We start from the raw sequence: 21,187 nt of genomic DNA, 5'->3' as shown, positions 1-21,187 counted from the left end.
AGTAAGCCCTGATGTTTTCCCTGATACGTACAAATAATGCTTAAATAGAGGTAACGCTCGCCAAGACAGAAATTAAGATAAGAAAATGCATAGTAGAATAGGCATGGCTAAAGAAGAAAACATTTTCCATTAAGATCTAATACAAAAATATTATTTCTAAAAATTGGTTCTCCAGAAAACCCAAACTCAACTGATATCAATTTGATTCTGAGTCCTGGAGATCCTATAGGACAGGTAGACTTGACCTTGTGGGTTTCCAAGATTGTAAATCTGTACCCGAATAGAAAGCTTCATCTTTATCTCCAGGAGTGGCTGGTGGTTTTGAACTGCTGACCTTGTGGCATAGCCATCCAACCAACTTATAACCATCTATATGCCACCAGAGCTCCTGCTTAAACGCATGGCGTAGTCAAAGGAGGCGGGGAAAAGTCTTATTTACTTGCTTCCCATAGAACAAGGTCACATATAGTGAACAATTGTTCACCCTGTAGGGTTTCTCTGAACTAAGGATTAGCAGAAAAGGCTGCAAAACTAGCCAAAGTAATCAAATTTTGAGAGCAGCACCCCGAGATGCTGAAATACAATAACCTGTTCTGAAAGTCCTGGGGGGAATTAAATTCCACTTCTTAATGGGAACTGTGGGGTCACACAGGTCAACATTATAAACATTCCCAAACAAGTTCTAATTTTACCAAACACATAGATCACACATACATTCGGAAACGAACCTTACATACAGATCGCACTCGGTTCTGTCACCTACTCACCAACCCCTCCATTATTTTCTATTGCAAGTCTTCAATCAATTCCAAGTCACAATTTCATTCTGGGGCAAAATTCCTCTTTTTCACCCTTGAATCTAGACTATAAGTTATCTGATTTCTAAAGTACACTTCTGAAACAGGCAAAAGGTAAACATTTCCATTACAAATAGGAGATATTGGAGGGGGAAAATGAGAACGCCAACCAAGTTAAAAACCCAGAAGAGCCATTTACATCAGCTCTCAAGACTTGAAAATAACCGCCCTCTGAGACCACGAAAAGCCATGGCCCTGCTCTCCAGAGTCTGTGTTTTGGCCAGACATTCTGAATTCTTGGGCTTGGTTCACCTTCCATGCCCACTGGGACGACAGCTCTGCTCCCTTGGCTTTGGTCGCCCCATTCTCCTAGTCCAACTGACTGACAGCCTCCCCCGCCCTCAGCCAAGCAGACCTCATTCTTCTGTCCCAGGAGCACAGCAGGCACGCCAAGTTCAGCTTTTAGCAGAGAATCTGGCCCCATCCCCCTGTCTCTTGACAATAGCCCTACTCTGGAACAGAGTTGGTAAAGATCTGACTCGTTGAAACAAAGGAGCTGGGGCCCCATCCTCTGACACTCCACAGGCCACAGTTCCACCGTTTTGAGACTCCAGTAAACCTGTGGCATCTCTGTTTCCTATGCTCCAAATAAGTCAACTCAGTCTCTGCCTTGCCGTGGCAAGACTACAAAGCTTTTTGGCTCCAGATTAGTGCCAGAGGCATCTCACTCCATCAATAAGTCTTGACTAACAGGTAGTCAATTCTCTTACTCTAAAGGGTTGCCAGGCTAGCTACATTGACAAGTGCCCAAAGGCACCGCCCTTCCATAAGGAAGTCTGCCTCAAGGCACTCCGCTCTCTTGTTCGGTGGGCCGGCTTCTGCTGTCTCTCACCATCCTCCAAGTTCTGCTTCCATCACTTCTCTGCCTCTGCTTCTCACCACCTGTGCTGTCCCAGTTTTACAGCTCTCTTCGTTTCCTGTGAGCCCCTCATCAGAAGTGCCTTCAATGTCACACTTTTCACCAACAGCTTCTTCAAGGCAACACAGGACTTTATACAATTAAGGTGACTTATTCCAGCCTCTCCACATAACGCACTTGCAAAACTTCTTCCACATTTAAGATTGGAGCAGTTACCTCACTCTCTTCAGTACTAGATTCTGTATTAGCTATATCTAATGCTGCTAGATCATCATAAATGGATGGCTAAAAAATAACCCAAAAGAACACTACCACCCCCTAGGATTTCCTCACAGTCAGGGTGGCTAAAAGTCCAAATACAGGGCACTCAATCTAGGGGAAGGCTTTTCTCTAAGTTCCTGGGGGAGATTCCTATCTTCAACACCTATGGTGCTTAGGACACCTTGGAGAACCTCCATGTGTCTTGCATCCCTCTTCCCCTGGGTCTAGGAGGTCCGAAGCACGGGGACCCTGGGTCCAAACATGTACCCTGCTCCTGGCTCTCCTTTCTTGGTGGTAGTAGGTAGTAAATCTCAGCTGACTTTTTCAATCCCTGTCTCAAAAGACATCAACTCAAACACAGCCTACTCATAAATTGCATCCTGCCTTATTAACATAACTGTCTGTAATCCTGCCTCATTAGCAACATAGAGGTAAGGATTTACAGCATACAGTATAATTACAATCAGATCACAAAATAGAGGATAATTATACAATATTGAGAATCATGACCCAGCCAAGTTAACACTTTTGGGGGAGAATGGGAGGCTCCAATTCAATCCGTAACACCAACAAAGTAATTCCGACCTCTGAATGCGATTGATGCCTTCTGAAAACAGTGACCGATAGGTTTGATGCTTCATCCCCCCTCCCCCGCCAAATCCAAACTTTTGCTCTCTGGAAATAGGAATATTATAGAGCAGCAGATATCATATTTACAATCTTTGAGAGGCCTCAGAAAGCCAAACTGGAATGGTTCATCCATTACCTAACTAGGTCTTTGAGTATAAAGACAAAAGTTAGAAGCATAGCAATAATTTGAAGAATTGTTTAATTTATCATGCATTCATCTTAAGTGTCTTTAAAGTGGTGCTCCAACTCTGAAAAAAAAGGGTTATAAAAACACACACAGAACTGGGATCTGTCTTAATGAGATGATCACAACTCTGGGCTGTATAATAGGCTCTGCAATTATCATGTCCTGTGACCTCGGAGCTTGGTGGCACTGTGAGATAAGTGTTGGCTATGAACTTCAAGATCGGTGGTTCAAAACCAACTAGCTGCCGTGAAGGAGAAAGACAAGGCTGTCTGCTCCCATAAAGATTTACACTCTTGGAAGCACTGTACAGAGTCAGAATTGACATGATCATGGAATTGAGTCATAGAATCTCTTGAAAAAATGTGGGGCTCAACATACCATCTGACCCATCCTCGCTAAGCACTACCATTCTCATATAAGTTCATGTGATTGGGCGGTCATTGTCACCTGTGTACCCCTGCCAGCATGTTTCTTTCTTTCTCTCTCTCCCTCAATAAAGTAGAGCTCACCGAAACGAAAGTAAAACAGAGGCCGGTTTCCTGCGGTGCTGGCCACCCGCTCTCTGGCCGCTGCGTCTCGGATGTCACACACTGCGATGTTGGCAGAGCGGAGCATTCTTCTGGTGGCTCCTTCACTGTGTTGCAGTCTACATCGAACCACGGCAGCTCCATTCGCTGCTGTAACAAGTTGAAAAAAAACTAATTAATTCAAACTTTAGTTTTTTTTTAAGTTGTTACAGCGCCGAGCAGAGCTGCCGACCCCATGCAGAACAGCACATATAACACCAAAGAGACCACACAACACAGGCCAGGCCATCAACACCCAGCCAACATTGGGGTCAATAAGCATGTTCTGGCAAAGCTGCGGCTTGGGAACTGTCTTCTGTGAAAGTGAGGCACTGCTTCTGTTTCGCTCGAGTTTGGTAAAGCGCAGACATGATAATCCACTACTGTCAACAGCCTACAGCGGGCCCCACCAGCCTTCTTCCAAGAGCCCGAGGGGCACCTGCAGAAAGGAACTCGGCAAGTTCACCTGGGAATAGCAAGTTGCTCATCGTGGTGACTCTGTGTGAAGAGAGAAAGAAGGAAAGGGGAGGGAAAGACCACTGTCTACTGACCGGCACCACCATTTGTTGCCCAAGCCTTTCAGCAGGCAGCTTCCAGGCAAACCCCAGGATGATGATGATTTTTTTTTTGGTATGCTGACAGAGTAGGGTTGCCTCTTTTATGAGCCAGACAAGAAAACCCAGGCCCTCAGCGAGGTAAGTGCTGTTAAAGCAGCCTCTCCTTTAGGCCAACTTTCTTAAAAACCACGGACAGAGAGAGACACAGAAAATCAAAAGGAAAACTACAAATGTGAAGAGACTCCGCACAAAAATGATGTATTTTGGAACACGTTCTACAGGCGCCGTCAGGGCCAGAAGAACGAGTGATGAGAGAACTGAGAGGCATGTGCGCACGCGCATTTATCTAGCGGGAGCAGTACGTGTTAGACTTCTTGTTTCCACAGTACTGGACAAATTGTCAAGTTTAGTTAGGTAGTACCTTAAAAATGATGTTACTGTAGTTTTGCCCTTGGGGGGCGGGGATTAATTGTATTAGCATTAAGCCATTTCTATTGCCTAGCAGCTCTTCAAGGTCACCTTCAAACCTAACTGACTCCCATTAGAATCAACCGTGTTAGAAGTAGAGTCAAAAGCTGTTTTTCGAGGGAGTGGGGAGTGAGGAGGGAGGGGAAAACTGATGCCAAGGGCTTAGGTGGAGAGCAATTGTTCTGAGAATGATGAGGGCAATGGATGCACAAATGCGCTTTACACAATTGATGTATGGATGAATTGTGATGAGTTGTATGAGCCCCAAACAAAATGATATAAAAAATTGTTTTTCTTTTCCCCGAAACTTACAAAACCTAGCTAAAGTGTAAAGATTGTCTACAAACTTGCACAGTGAAACAATGGGACGAATAATCAATCCATGTTTTACAACTACATTTAAAGTATAACCTACAATATCGTAATCTCATATACGACACTGTCACTATCCAGACATGAGGAAATACCCTGGATTAATTTAAGTCACAATAAATAGTAATGATGTTCATAACTCAAGAAACCAAGTCATGTTCAAATCATAAATGCTCTCATATTCTTATGACACAAAACTCCAAAAGTAATCATACGTTTTGCTCTATCTATAAATGAAACACCACATTTATAGTAATACTCTATGTACCTTCTACATACATAAAACAAGAGGGCAAAATGTATTGTGACAAAATCATAGAAACCTTGATTAAACAAACAAACAAACAAAAGTATGAACCTACTGTTTCTCGGCCTGCCTTCCATCTAGAGCCCTGCATGCCATCTCCCTAATCCATCTCTCTAATCCTCCCCCTGAAGCATCCTGAGCTCTTCGATTTTTATCACATCAAACTGAGCTTCCCTGAAGGACTCAAACAGTGCTCCTGTTCTATGATGTTCTTTGTGTTTGGGGAACAAAGAGAACCTGGAGGGGCAAGGTCAGGGCTGAAGGGTGACCAAGGTGAGGTTTCCAAACAAAATTCCCAGAAGACATCTTAGCTTTCCTCTACAAATTATGCACATTGTCTCGATGGGAAGCAATTCCTCAAGCACTACCTTACTGACCTTGTCCTCACCAATTCCGTTGTCAAGCCTTACCATTTCTTCCTAATAGGACTTGTGATCTCCCTGTGCCCATCAAGAAATCGACCCAAGACCACCCTGCTTTGCAATCCTATAAAAGCAAACACCACAACCTGTGGAGATGCCCATGCTGCTTGAATGGTCCTCGCCCAGCCAGTCCCCTGTGGAAACCACTGTTTGAATGGACCTTGTTGTTAAAGGCACCCTAACAAGATTAAGACAAGTATTTTACTGAGAGAACATGCTTAAGCCACAGAGACATGCTTAAATTCGTTTGGAACAATCGGTGCAGATATGACCGAGAATGCATGAAGCAATACTTTTTGATTTGACATTGCACAGGGATTTCAAAAAGTCAATGGAAAAATTCCATTATTTTTCACCCTCCCCCACAAGATTTCACACACACACACACACACACACACACACACACACATACACACTTCAGACAAAAGAACTAGATGTGACTAGTTCACAGAAAAACGCAAGATCTTCATGCAGATAAGGGACTGAAAGGGTCTTTGGTCTCCAGTGTTTCTCCTCCATTTGCCATTTGTATGCAGCTATTAATGCTTAACACTAGACGAGGGAGCTATTCATCAAGGTTTACGTACTTGGAGGTTGTGGCAGGTAGGCTCCAATTAATTTTGACCTCTTCTTTTCATATCCCTTTTGTGTTATGTCACCTGCAAGAAAAGGAAAAAAAATCACAATGACTTGAGTGGATGAGCTTGATCATTCAAGGTAGCCTAGTAAGATAAACAGTCCCGACTACTTCACATTATTGTTTGTGATTTTAAAAGAAAGGAATGTACATCTATTCACCTTGACTACTTCTCCTGCCACGGAGCAAACCACCCAACACTGAAGTTACATAAAAGTATTTGATAAACGCAGGCTTGCTCCAGCCCCTCTCTGGACACAGCCCAGAACCCAAGCCTTTCCGTCTTACTCACATCTGCTGCGGCAGGAAGCTTTCACACGCTGCACTGTGCTTTTATTAACTTTATTAACTTCATCAACAATGGATTATGCAGAGTGTTTGGGCCAGCCATAGCTGGCCAACTCCATTACTGATTAGCATCTTCTTCATTAATGAGATTTTTTACCCCACTAATCAGGCGTGTAGGTCACAAGGATTTTAAACTGCTATGGTATTTTTGAAAAAATAATTGCCTGATATTAAGGGAAACATTAGGGGGGTGGGGACAAAGCAAAGTCACATACAGGACCTAATAAAATTGAAACTATGGGAAAACAGTGCTCTTGCTAAGAATTTCAAATGCTAAAGCCAACAATTCATATATGGAAAGCAAAAGCAATTAATCATTAAATTTATGTTTTTCCTAAAGGATAAGCTGCCAAGTACATGAGACAAAATAACCTTCATTAACGTGTATCAGCTTTTTCCAGTTATAAGCTCTAATGGATACAGACTACTGATATTCCCCTTGAATCTGTTTGAAAACAATTCACCGTCCTGCCCGCCCTCTCCCCACTCCCCACCTCCAAGCCATTTCAACCAAAGCATCACTCCAAAAAGAACCAAAGGGAGTGGGGGCGGGGGATAACTTTTCACTACAAAGTTTAGCTATCAAAAAAATCTCGTGATTCCTACACAAGTTAATGTGCTTGCTTTCTCTTGCATGCACAGGCATCAGGCTGCTACCCTCAAGACTGGAGGTTCAAACTCAACAGCTGCTCTGCGAGGAAGAGCTGAGGCTGTCTGCTCCCAGAAAGAGTCTCAGAAACCCTACGTAGGGCTTCTATGAGCTAGAAGAGATTTGAAGGCAGTGAGTGAGGGTGGATGCGGACTCATTATATTTGATAATTTACAAAGCCTTGGGCAGAGTGAGCCTCAGTGTTCGGTTGCTGTACAGTCTTGGTCCACCGCTGCAATGTATGGTTTGTCTGTTTTTTAAGACAGAACCAGAACCAATTAAAAGGTATGGGATGAGTATCATGCTATCAACTGATAAACATTTTGCTGTGCAATGCATATTAGTTAACCACTATTAAGGAATGGGACTAGACTGATATTAAGTCCATCCATTAGCTAACCATCATTAATGCTGTTCCTCTGTTTCTGAACGTCCTATTCAAGCTCTTCCTCAATGTGACATCCCAAATCTCTCTAACACATGCACACATGTACATGCGTCAAAAATTCATAGGGATAGTTAGAAAACCCAGAAAAAAAGCTACCCTTGTGACGCGAAAGGAAACATGTGATGCTTACTGTCACACCTTCCACTTCTCCCTACAGATGACAACATCCATGACACTATAGATGCGGAAAATGATTAGCTCTGAGAAACTATAAGGTGTGTGTGTGTGTGTGTGTGTGTGTGCGCGCTTGAGCCTCTTCAGAAGCACTTGGGATTCACAAGTATTTCCAACTCACGGTGGGGTTTTCCTCCCTAAGCAGTTCTTTTAAAACATCAAAAGCTACAGTGGCCCCTCAAATGACACAGGCCTGAATGACACAGACCTACTCATCAGCAGATGTTCCCGCGCCCTGTTGCTATTGTCGTGAGTGCCATGCGGCAACAACCGTCTCCACATGAGCAGTTCGTTCCTCTCTCTAGTAACTGCTGGGCCTGCACCCTCCCACGCAAGCAAACGTTTGCTGAAGGTAATTAAAGATGGTCGCAGCAGTATATCAAGAGAGAACTTCCACAAATTCAAGCCAGATTCAGAAGAGGGCATTAAACATCGCTGATGTCAGAAGAAACGTGGCTAAAAGCAGAGAACGCCAACAAGATGTTCACCTAGGTTTTGTTAACTGTACAAAGGCATATGTATCATAACCTATGAAGGAAAACATTGCAAAGATAGAAAATTCTAGAACATTTCTTTGTGCCCATGAGAACCTGCACATAGACCATGCAGCAGTCGTTTAAATGGGACAAGAGAATATATACTGCCTGATTGAGAACCAAGAAAGGTGTGTGTTATGGTTGTGTCCTTTCACTGAACTTATTCAATCTGTGTGGTGCAAACAGTCTGAGAAACTTGACTCTATGAAGGAGACTATGGTCAGTGTTAGAAAGAAGATCAATGAACAGCCTGAGATAAGTAGATAACAAAACCTGGATTGTGGACATCGAAGAGTACTTGGGCCTTAACTGATGAGGAGTAGGACTCCATCCAGCCTTCAGTATGGATTATTCCACACCATAAAGAAAACAAAAATCCTTACAACTGGACCAATACGCACCATCAAGGTAAATGGAGAAAAGATTAAAGTTGTCTATGATTTCATTTTACTAGTATCCATAATCAATATTCATAGAGCCAGCAATCACAGAAATCAAACAATGTCTTGCAATGGCCAAATCTGTACCCAAAACCTCTTTAAAGTGTTAAAAAGCAAAGATATGACTTTGAGAAGTCAGGTGCCTTCACCCCTGCCACGGTTTTCTCAATTGTATGGCAGGCACGTGAACATGACAATGGATATGGATGATGGAAGAAGAGTTGATGCTGGAGGGATTGGCTAAAAATATAGAAGACAATCTTTCCTAAATCATTTCGAACTTCCACCCAAAATAGTGGAGCGTGGGGCAGGAGGCAGCAAACTAAGTCCTGCTGTGGCCAAATCCAGCCCAGGAGACTATTTTGTAAACCCAGTTTATGAAACTGCAGCCGGACTCACGTGTTGATGTATCATCTAGGTTGCTTCAGAACTACACTGGCAGAGTTGAGAAATTACAACTAAGTCCGTAGAACCCACAAAACAACAACATTCACTACCTCATTATTTACATAAGAGCTTGCCATCCCTATCCAAAATGTACTCATCTCTGTTAATTCTTACACTGGCTTATTTTATTGGTTGGAATGAAGGCATACACACTATTTCTATTTCTTGCCCAGAGCCACAGACCCAAGAAAGGACAAAAGAAAGTCTGGTCAACTCCAAGTATTTCCCATTAAAACCATGCCTAAATTCTTCCACTCTAGTCCACGATGCAGCCATATATTGTGCTCATAGATTATGATGGGGTTTTCTTGGTTTTGCTGGATTATTCTCCCCACTTCCCCAAACTACGTAGGGCATTATTCTCTTTTAAGGACAACTTCAAATCAAAGTTCCTACGTTTCTTTCTTGATCCTGCTCTGCGTGGAATGCAGCCTCAATTTGGGACCCTCAGAACAGACAGAACTCCACGGGAATCATTTTGATGTTCGTTTCATGATGTCTTAGATGGTTATTTCTTTGATTTTTGTAAGACATATGCACATATGGCTAAATCTTAAAACTATAAAGATGATAGGCCTTATGGAAGAAATAATGTGCTACAGAGTCGAGTCCTTTTTGACTGCTACTTCACTAATTAGGAAATTGCATGCTAATGAACTTTGTCACATAACCTATCAGTCGAGACAAATTTCTATCCATGACCACATGGTGACTTGCAAATTAATAACTAGGCAGAAGCAGCATTTATAATCAGGGAAAACAGGGTAATGGTTTAGTATTTCCAGGGACCGTGAGGAAAGGGACAGGCAGGGAAATCCATAAGGCTTCCCTCATTAAGGTGTGTTCGAAGACAGGTGATGTCTACTTTACCCAAAGAGTTCAAACCCCTGGCCAGAAACCCCTGGGCTGAGGTTTTTTAGCAGCTCGCCCCGCCTCACGTCTTAACCTCAAGTACCAAGGCTAAGAATAGCCTTTGCAACATTTCTTCTTTTTTTTTCCCACGAGCAGTTATTTTTAACACTTGGTGGACTGCAGTCCAATAGATTATCTGTGGCAGACTCTCAGAACAGATGTCCATCGCCAACTTTCTGAAATGGCGATTTTAGGATCTCTATTCCGAAGCTGTTAACGAGGAGTGGGGAGGTATGTGTGCCAATGCAGTATTAAGGATGGGTGAACAGACGGATGGACGGAGGGATGGCTTTCTTGCTTTATACAACATTACCAGCCATTCAGTGTGCCTCCTTGGTTTCTGTTAGAATCTTCCCCTAAGAGATAATGACATGATATCTCTATGGAAACACAGCTTTGAAAGCACACAGATAGGCGTTTCACTTGTAAGTCAACTGAGGCTGCAAGTTCCATCGGTTGCTCCTTCTCTCGCCTCACCTGGGATCTATACTAAGCACATGGTCTTCAGGGTAAAACTATGCAACTGCAAGGCAGAACGGCTTCAAAGGAGAAACAGCACTCCCCCACATCACATTTGTATGCAAAAATTTATTTTACGTAATTATCCCACAAGGAATAATTCCATGGACTACAGTATAGTAATTAATAACACTTCATATTGAAAGCTTAAGAAATATTATCCAAGCATACATGGGGAGGCCTCTTTGGTGCTGTGTTTAAAGAATGTTGCTTGGTTTAGTTGCTAGTGTTAAAATATGTGAACTACAGAATCCCTTGCTTGGATATTTTCTGTACAAAATTTGGAACAGCATGTGCACAATATTGCAATACTCAAGGTAACTATTTACTTCCCTGTCTTTTCATTTTCATGAGAGAATGGATAGCCAGGAGGTAAAGTGTAGGCACTGTTTATAACATCAGTGAGGTAAAAATCAAGTTATCCTCTGAAACACTTTCTTCTTTATGAAAAATGCTGTTTATATTACAATTCTCATGCAAAGTTGTTCCCTAAGAATGAAAATTTCAGTAGCAGAAATTAGCTAAAAGTTGTCATGTGTTCTGCTACGAAGAAAATAGATTTATAGTCAAGCCACAAATTTAAAATAAAACTCAAATAAAGCAAAATTTCCAGTTTAAGGCTAGATGAGACTGAAGGTAGAATTCTTCCCTCCCTCCCCAAAAGGAAAAATTCTTGTTCTTACTTACATCGTAGCCCAATTTCAGGCCCAAAACTTAGACTTCCGGTGAGACAACAGCTCTGACCAATGCAAAAAGGTCAGGTAGCACCTTAGCTCCGGTCTCTCCATTTTCACGACATTCTGGCAAACACAGAACCAATAGGGCTATTTCTAGAGGCGGCCTGCCTGCTCTGTGCATGTCTGGTTGAAGACGTGAAAACCTAGAGAGCCAAATGTTCTCCAGGCAGTTCAATGCCCCTCAAGATCAAGCTGTGTGTGCCTGTGCCACTGAATTGCTTCTACGGCTAGGATTAGTTCAAAGTAAACACATCAGTGTAACTCTGATGGCTTCCATTCTCAGTGTCAGGAGTTTCTTTTATTACTTAGTGCTGTAACAAATGCTTTATATAACAAAAGCAGTCATTCCCATGTTTGGAATTTTCGGGCTGTCATGGAGCTTCACTGAGTTGCTCTCCTAAGCTCATTGCTTTATAAGGCTTAAGGGCTTCCTTAAAGGCACTTTCCTCCGTCTCTTGCTACAGGAGACGTGTTCCGCTCTGGGATAAGATTTTGTTTTTCCTAGGTAAAAAAAAAAACAAACCTGCAATGTCAGTGGCAAGAATCTGCACACCCCACTTGGCTATGGGACGAAAGGCCTGGGCTCTTATAATCCTGAACCGAAGTGGCTGTGTGTCTGTCTCTGGGATGAGTCAGCTCACTTCTCAGGCTCTCATATTTCTTCTTTACAAAATATGATTAACGACACCTATTTGCCTTCTGCTGCAGTTGAAAGACTGAACAAACATATTGTGGAATCTCTAAGAAGTTTGATGCATATAAAGATGCGTGATTTGAAAAAAAAAGCAACTAGCACAAATTCAGTATCTACTATCTATTCAAATTTGTGATGGACAAAAAGAGACTCCCAAGAGCGGTGTAAGATATGACTGCCACTCTCCAAGTCCTGACCAGCTGACTGGATAAACAAACTCTAAGGGAACAGTCAACACTGTATTGGGCAAGTACTAAGTAGTAAGATATGCTATGCAGCTGAAAGATAATGCAAGGTGTACAATCGTTATGGAAAGCAATATGGCACGACTTAAAACAACTGAGAATGGAAATCCTGTATGATCCAGGAACACTTCTACTGACATGAACAAACATATGCCTTCCCATGTTCATGGCAGCACAATTACAGTGGCAAGAAGCTGGGGGCAGCCAAAGCTCATCAGTAGAAGAATGGATACAAAAACTTTGGCACATACACAACAGAATACTGGGCGTCGCTGAAAAACAATGATGAAACATCTCATGGTGTGGTGCGATCTGGAAAACATTACGCTGAGCAAAGTTAGTGGATCACAAAAAGACAGTTACTGGCTTAGACGCGTGATATTAAGGACAAACACCAAGACAAAGACAGTGAGTGGCTCTGACTGACTTTCAAAGCAAGTCATGGAGTCATTCAATCTGACCTCTCAAGCAAGATGGTGGCGAGAGGCTCTACTGTTCGTAAGCCATTTACCCAAACTCCCAAACTCACTGCCATCTACTTGATTCCAACTTGTATTGACCCCCGAGGACAGAGACAGTACTGCCCGTGTGGGCTTCCCAGATTGGAACTCTACAGGAGTAGAAAGCCTCATCTTTCTCCCACGAAGCAGCTGGGGGTTTTAAATTGCTGACCTTGCAGTTAGCTGCCCAACTTATAACCACTACATCATCAGAGTGCCCGTGTAAACGCCACTCGTCACTCCGTGTTTGACCATCCTAAAACCCACTTCTCCAGGAAGGCCTCACCTCAGCTGGTGACAGTTTCTCTTTGTGGGGAGTGGGAGAGGATCCATGGGGTGGAGCCCTATAGTCACCCTAATTGGGTGGACACTCCTACATGGGTGTTCAGTGCACTTTGGTGGAGATTCATGATCAAGTGGAGGGGAGATGTGTCTGTCCTTAGGAAGAAGATCTCCCTTCTGTTGGTGGGTAGAGGGCTGAGAGGGCACTTGCCCTTGGAGAAACATTTGACACTGCTTCTACGGAGCCCCCAAGGGGCAGAATGTACCCTGTACTAAATGGCTAGTTATGCGTTTAAATGAAATCCTTTTTCAGCCCTTGGTGACCCAGGCCCATGCCACATGTTACCTAGATAGCAGATTTTTGTCTTCTTGAGGTGAACAGTACGTTACATAGGCCACATCTGAAAAATATGAGCTGGAAACCCGGTAAGTGAGCCAGACTTTGCCTGAAACACACCTGGAGCAGATTAAAGACATTGATTCCCTCTTGCTGGATTCAAAGCTGTGATGTCTAGTGTGAGCTAGTAAGAAGAAGAGGAAGACTGCTATCCCGAGGGTGTCTATTTGGAAGTCCCTGGAGTTCGGGTCACACCTCTTGCTTTTGACGTGGCCCAAGAAGAGGCAATTTAAGACTACCATATATTTGCCACGTTCGTATTTTCTCAGTTTTTAAAGACATGTCTTCGTTCTGCCACAACAAATGAATGCTACTGAACACTGTGCCTGAGTCTAACCCTCGCTGTTGTCTCAAACAGGATTCAGTCATTTACATGGTTTAATAAGTATAGATGAATATCCCATGGAATTTTAGTCTGAAAAGCTTCCCCTATATGAATATTCCCACTATCTCAATTGTATTTTAAATCCTGTATCATTGACTGGTTTAACAATACCAGAATTAGAATTGCCAAAGGCCCAATGGAAGTTACTTGTATTAACTCTCGAAAAACCAATAATACTGCCACTGAAGTGGAAGAGGGTTATCTATAAACCTTAGATATATGAAAGGGTTTCGAGCCTGCACTTAACTGTAAGCTTTAACCAAAGAACAATGTGATCTTATGATGCAGCCCTGCTTGATGCTTCCTTTCATGAAGGGGCACCAAAGATAGGGGTGCGAGAGCCAAGTGTGGTGGACAAGGCAGATGTGCTCACCTACCAGAAAGAACAGTGTGTGGAGTCTTAACATCTTAAAACAAGCAGCCATCTAAGTGAGGGCGGGGTCAGCTAGGCCACACAGAAGAAGCATATCAGTCTGCCCCAGGATTTACATAACAAAATCCAAAATCAGAGGAAAGAAGTGCATTAGTGCTTCAATCATGAGCACTCCGTTTATAGAAGCTATGGATCACAAGAAAAGCCCCAAATCCATTTGCCGAGACCCCATGGGAATCCCATTTCCAGTGACTTTCCTTAGATCATTGACAGGGATGCGAATAGGCTTGCTCTCAGACAGAGCACGGTAGAAAGTGAATTTTAACATCTTATCATTTGGTCTAACTATATCTGCATTCGTTAACCTTCTGATTTTATTCTGAAGTTTATTATTTTCTGCTTCCTTTTTGATTGAGGCTTTTGGTGCTTTATTTTATGATTGTTGCAGGGCTTGGGGGATGATTTTCCTTATATGAAATACAGAATAGGTAAATCTACTGACTAGATTAATAGTTTCTTCGGGAAGGGTGTTGGGGGAAATGGAAAGATATTAACAGTGAGTACAAAAATGAAAAAAATGTCCAAGAATTTACTGTGGTGATGACTGCACAACTCTTTTTAATATATTCAAACCACTGAACGATATAGTGTGTAAATTATATAGCAAAAAAGTGTTCTTGAAAAGAAAAAAGATAATGCAGGGAAGGTAAGACCCACCTATTGCCATTGACTTGATTCCAACTCATAGCAATTCTACAGGGCAGAGTAGACTTGCTGCTCCCAGAGTTTAAATCTTGAAGGGAGCAAACCACCTCATCTTTTTCCTGTAGAGCTTCCGGCGGATATGAACTGCCAGTCTTACAGTTATCAACCCAATGCTTAGACCACAGTGCCACTCAGTCTAATTAAAGCAAGATATGTTATGGATCTATGACAAATTCTAAAGAAACTAAAAACCTCTTCCTCTTAGGAATCCACTCACTTTCCTTTCCGCCCACCAGAGCTTACACTGTCACTCCGACAGACCGCTCACAGCTCCGGCATTCCGGGAAGTCAGTCGCGTGACTTCCCAGCTGAAAGCTCAAAACCATATCGATGTGAATAGGGGGTGGGGGTGGGCAGAGCGGAGACCCAAAGACCATCTGTTGACAACTGGATATTACCTTACACAGGGTCACAAGGAAGAGAGGAACCAGTCAGGACAGAGTATAGTACCAATGGAACATACAACTTTCCTCTAGTTCTTTAATGCTTCCTCCCCAGCACCCCCAAACTCTCATGACCCCATTCTACCTTACAAATCCAGCTAAACCGGAGCATGTATACCGGTACAGATAAAAGCTCACAACACAGGGAATCCAGGACAAATAAACCCCTCAGGACCAATAATGAGAGTAGCGATACCAGGAGGGGAATGGGAAGGTGGAGGGAGAAAAGGGGAACCGATCACAATGATCTACACATAACCCCCTCCCAGGGGATGGACAACAGAAAAGTGGGTGAAGGGAGACAGCGGTTGGTCTAAGATATGAAAAAAGTGATAATTTATAAATTATTAATTGTTCATGAGGGAGGCAGGAAGGAAGGGACAGCGGGGGTAGAAAGAATGTTTTGAGAATGATGATGGCAGCGTATGTACAAATGTGCTAGACATAATGGATGGATGGATGGATTGTGATAAGAGCAGTAAAATGATTTTAATAAACCTAACAACTCAAGAGTGTCTTCGTGCTAGTAAAGTAAATAACAAGCTCATGAATATGGCCCTCAGGTTTGTCCTGATTTGGTTCCTTGCCTGCTTTCTTGGGCCCTCATCTCTTATCACCCACTGATCATACCACGGAATCCTTAATTATGGTTGCCTGTGGGGTCACCCTCTTATGTCTGCGACATACTGCCAAATTTAAATCTCCTAACAATATTTTAAACAAGGTCATCAGGAGCGAGGCAAAATCTATACCAGGAGTTTATAAGATCCCACAAAGTTGCTTACTCAAATGTATACTTCTGAAGGGCAAAAATTCTCAAGAATTAGAGGCTAATGCTTCTGTTTTTTATTTTATGATTCTGTGAATTATCATACAGTACCTTAAAACATTTATTTAAAGATAAGAACAGAAACAAAAAGATGCTGCAGGCAGAATAAAGTTTTTAATATGTTTAATATAAAGAACTGAATTCCAAACCAGTCAGGTCCCTAGATAGTATTATTTAAGATTTTACTTTGTTGATGTTGTTTTCTCTGCTATCTCAAGAACTCTTATTGTAGGAGGGATTAAAAGTTAACCTGTTGGAAACTCAGCAAGTTGAAAAAATGAGCTAATCGTAAAGAAATAGTCTCACTTGGTACTAGAAATTCCTGGGGCCCGAATTACTCCTGAAAATTACAAAAATCAGAATCTCAATAGAATTTTAAAATTCTGATGATCTCAAAAATATGCTGTCATTGTTATGCAGAGAGTGGTTTTAAAGTTTAACAATTGTTTTCTGTTGGCTTGTTGCAACATCCAACCCCTGCCCCCACAAGTCTCTCACAGGACACCTCGCATCGCAGGAAGCAGGCGCAACAGGTAGCTCGACACAAGGTCACTGTTAGCCACCACCAAGCTCAGCCTTAATCATCAGAACATGAAACGCAACTATGTATCTCTTAATTTCAATAAAAGTGCATGAATAACTTGCTATAAGATTCTTTGAACAAACAAACATGACTATAGTTTCCCAAGATTTAGATGAAGATGAAATGATTAGGGCAAAGATTGTACAGATGTGCTTTATACAATTGATGTATGTATATGTATGGATTGTGATAAGAGTTGTATGAGCCCCTAATAAAATGTTTTTTAAAAAAAAGTAGGTAGGAAGGTAGCTGTGGGGAAAACCATATAACCTGCATATTAAACTACACTGACTTCTATTTCTAAGCTTCCCACCTTCAATTCTGTAACTCTCAAATCTTACCAGCGAGTTGGACTTTCTGTGACGTTAGATGGAAAAGGAAAGGAGGAGAGGTGGGTGTGACTGGTGGAAACCATCGTTCATTGTTTGAACTAGAAATTCAGAAACTGAAATGGGGGGACATGATCCAGGCTAGCTTGGTACTCTCCTATTGGCCTTCGTCTTGGACTCATCTCCAACTCATAAATCTGTCAGTGAGTCTCTCAGACTGAGCTTCCATATACAGGGTGGGGGTGGGGTGCTGGAGGAGGGCATCAAATTCTGCATGTACTACAGATTGCAAAGGCACAAAAGCAAAAGGAACGTAAGCGCTTACTCTCTTACAATGAGTGTGGACGCTTACTGGGCACTTTACTCGTCAATATTACAGAAAATAGACAATTATTTTTCTCATTTTACAGGGAAGGTAACAGATTCAACAAGAAGTACTTTGTTTTGAACGCAACTTGGAGACAATAAAGTCTGGTGCAAACTCTTACCATTTATACTCGTGGATAAACCGAGTTTTTTCAGCACATTTTAAATGCAGTTTTTGTGGTAAAATTAGGTGCCTTGACTGATATTTGGGTCAGCTTATACTCGAGTATACATGGTATTTATGTCTTTTCTACCTTCCCCCAAACCGGGAAATTTCGAATTTTCATTCACATTGAGCAGACTATCAAAGCTATTTGCTGAAGCCAAGACAAGACAATCTGGGGACAGGAAGAATGCCCAGTCACTTCTATGGATGCCAAATAAGCACACAGGGCAATCTGAGGTCAAGCGGTCAAGGGATGGCATATCAGAGTTACAGGGGAGAAACAGATGCTCGGTCACGATGACATCCCACATCAACCACCTGTGTATCAGAATGTGCTACCTCCTTCCGAGGCTGGGCTATGACAGCCGAGAGGAAAACGAGTTTGCTACACGTTTAGTCAGGTCCACAACAGGTAGAAATAGCCTAGATTATCAAGAGTTCATTCCAACTCAGAACAATAAACACAAATAAAAATGTAAACAAAACTTGACAGTTATCATTTATGTATGTCAGAATGAGGGGCTGTGAATGTATTCTGTTCAAAGACAAAAAGTACTGTTCTCTCTCTCTCTCTCTCTCTCTCTCTCTCTCTCTCTCTCTCTCTCTCTTTCACACACACACATATACACTCAGACACATACACAGTGCTTCTAAATATTTATTAAAATAGATTTGATAGAAAATGGAATTTCTCCATCAGTTTAGTGAATCTCATATTTTAAACAGAATGAAATTTGGGTATCTATTGCCAATGTATACAGGTACGTATTTTTATGTTTTAGAGACACATTCATGCATGTAGAGCTAGATTTGAACCACAGCACCCCAGGAGTCCCAGTGGCATCACGGGGTATATGCTGAGCTGCTTTACTGCAGCGTCAGGTGTTTGAAGCCACGAACAGCTCTTCAGTACAAAGACGAGGCTCTCTGCTCCTGCAAATGTTATAGCCTCAGCAGCCCACAGGAGCAGTTCTCTTCTGTCCTACAGGGTTGGTTGGGTTTGGGTTTTGGTATCCTAGTTACAGCCTTTTGTAAGGCTGCTAATTTTTAATTCTAGCATCCATACATCAAAAGAAGCCTGTGTGTCTGTGTGTGGGGGATGTCTAAATTGCTCAATATGCAACATCAAAAACAAAGAGTTGAAAGAGTTTTCATAAATGAGTAATCAGATAAACTGTGGCATCTCTGAGCACCTTCTGTCAAAGAATCCCAGGGTGATTTAAAAACATAAATTTCAAAGACAGTCCTCAACAACGAAAATACAAACAATCCAAACCAACCACCACCACCACCACCACTTCTCAGAGGATCCTATTGAGGACATGAGATACAGGCTCTAAGACAGAAACAGTGCTTTTCATATGAAAGCAATGGGTAACTGCAAAAAATGCAGAAGCAAAAGAAACCGAAAGAGAACATAAAAATCTGGCTGTCGACACCAAGTAGCGCACAGAGGCCCTATTCCATCCCTGGCACAAGATTGTGACTCACTTCTCTGTTTCCTACTTTGGGGTTTGGGAATAGCTTTGGGTATTTGGGGGATACCAGGTACCCTCCTGGTTCTACAGCAGGTTTCACACTGGACCAGCTGCTCATCAGAACGACGAGGCTTCTGCTCCTGTAAAAATTCAGTCTTGGAAACCCCGAAGGAGCAGTTCTGCTGTTCTATGGGGTTGCAGTGAATAGAAATCGATGCAAGGAGAGGGTCTTTGGGGTTCTGGTTTGAGGATAAGCTGTTCTTGGAGCCTCCCTAAAGTAGCGCTTGTCCATCTGGAGTCTAAAAACCTCTTAAAATGCTTCTTTTAAATGGAATTATGAAGGAATCATACATACATGGTCTCTTCTATTTTTTTTAATCCAAAATAATTTTTGATTCAAAGGAAGTTACAAAGGAAAGTCCTGGGAGGTACCATGCACGCGTCCCCCAGTGTGTTTGCTACAGTACAATGTCCAGCCCAGGAAACAGACAGAGGTGCAACTGCTGAAGTTGTTGGTTTAAGATATTGATTTTTTAATGTGTTCATTTATTGCTCCCAAATTACCTCTGAATGCTGTTTTATGCTTTGTCCCCACAATTTTTTATGTTGTATTTTCATTTAACGTGTCAAAAAGGACACTTTGATTTTGAAAAGGACAGAAGACATAACAGACTCTTCATGTCAAATGACACATGCAAGCTGCCAACCAATACATGAAGAAATGCTTGTGATCATTAGCTATCTGAGAGAGGCAAAACAGAACAATAATGAGACATCACCATCCATTCCTCCAAACAATATCAAATGCTGTAAGACAGAAATCAAGCAGTGCTGGAGGTGGTGTGGAGAGCTAAGAACTGTCACAGACATCTGCTGGGGAACTGTAAGGTGCTGACTCTCAGGGAAACAGTAAGGTGCATCCTTTGAAAGTTGAAAGTAAATCTGCCATTTCATCGAGCAGTCCTACTACTCGGTAAGTACTCTAAAGAAATGAAAGCCAGGACAGGAACAGACAGACACACCCCCACGTTCATTGCAACATTATCCACACAGCAAAGAGATGAAAACAAAGTGTCCATCAAGCAAGAATGGTTAAACAAGCTACTGTATATACATGAGATGAAATAGTGCAACATTAAATGACAATGAAGTATCTGCACCTAATAAAGTGGATAAACACAGAGAAGGCTATGCTGAGTGAAATAAGGTGATCAGAAAAGGATTATAATAAGAAAAGTCCACTATGATTAAAAACCAAGAAGAGTTTTACATACTGAAAAAATGGGGGGTGGTGGTTATCAGTAATGGTAGGTTAAGAAAGAGAAAATCAGTAACAAGATAATGTTGTTAGGCTCCATTGACTTATCCTCCCTCATTGACCCTGAGGACAACAGAATTCAACATTGTCAAGTCTTGTGCAAACCTCACCATCGTGCCTGTGTTTTAGCTCATTGTTGCAACTACTGTGCCAATCCATCTCACCAAGGGTCTCCTTTTCACCTAGGTAATAGAGTTATGATAATTGGGGGAAAGGACAGGCAATCGATACAGATGAGGGAGTGATCAACACAATTTCACTAAAGAGGAGAGACACAAGAGCTACAGAAAAAAAGGCAACAGGGGGAAGGTGGGGAGAGAAGGGGGAGAAACAGGGAACCAACTATGATCGATGTATTACACTCACCCCAAAAGGGGAGGAGGATGAAAACCAGAAATGTGGGCAAAGGGAGATGGATGGTATATGATATAAAAGTAATAATAATTTATAATTTATCAGGGCCCCGGGGGGTGAGAGCTCATACCAAGGGCTCAAGCAAAAACAAAATGTTTTGAAAATGATGATGGCAACATATGTACAAATGTGTTTGATACAGTTGATGTATGGATTGTTATAAGAGCTGTGAGAGTCCCCAATAAAATGATTTATTAATAAAAAAGAAAACAAAGGTAAGTACTACCATATACACAATCTTGTATTATTAGTAATAAGAAGAATTAATCTACAAATGGACACAGAAG

The 21,187-nt window shown here is 42.1% G+C and overlaps 1 protein-coding gene across 4 annotated transcripts in view; it reads right to left on the bottom strand.

The window, feature by feature from the left end:
* Nucleotides 1–21,187, bottom strand: part of DIP2C (disco interacting protein 2 homolog C) — a 521,839-nt gene that overhangs the window by 238,011 nt on the left and 262,641 nt on the right. For 2 of the 4 annotated variants that reach the window (XM_075550143.1, XM_075550144.1), the window contains exons 2-3: nt 6,074–6,145; nt 3,304–3,471 (exon numbers count right to left, since the gene is read on the bottom strand). In XM_075550143.1, coding sequence (XP_075406258.1) covers nt 3,304–3,471; nt 6,074–6,145 — 240 coding nt within the window. The remainder of the gene's footprint in view (nt 1–3,303; nt 3,472–6,073; nt 6,146–21,187) is intronic. The other 2 variants (XM_075550145.1, XM_075550146.1) reach the window with 1 other exon arrangement.

Source organism: Tenrec ecaudatus, chromosome 5, assembly GCF_050624435.1.
Source record: "Tenrec ecaudatus isolate mTenEca1 chromosome 5, mTenEca1.hap1, whole genome shotgun sequence".
NCBI lineage: Eukaryota > Metazoa > Chordata > Mammalia > Afrosoricida > Tenrecidae > Tenrec > Tenrec ecaudatus.
Note: the sequence above shows the minus strand (reverse complement) of the source record. Positions and strands in the feature narration are given on the sequence as shown.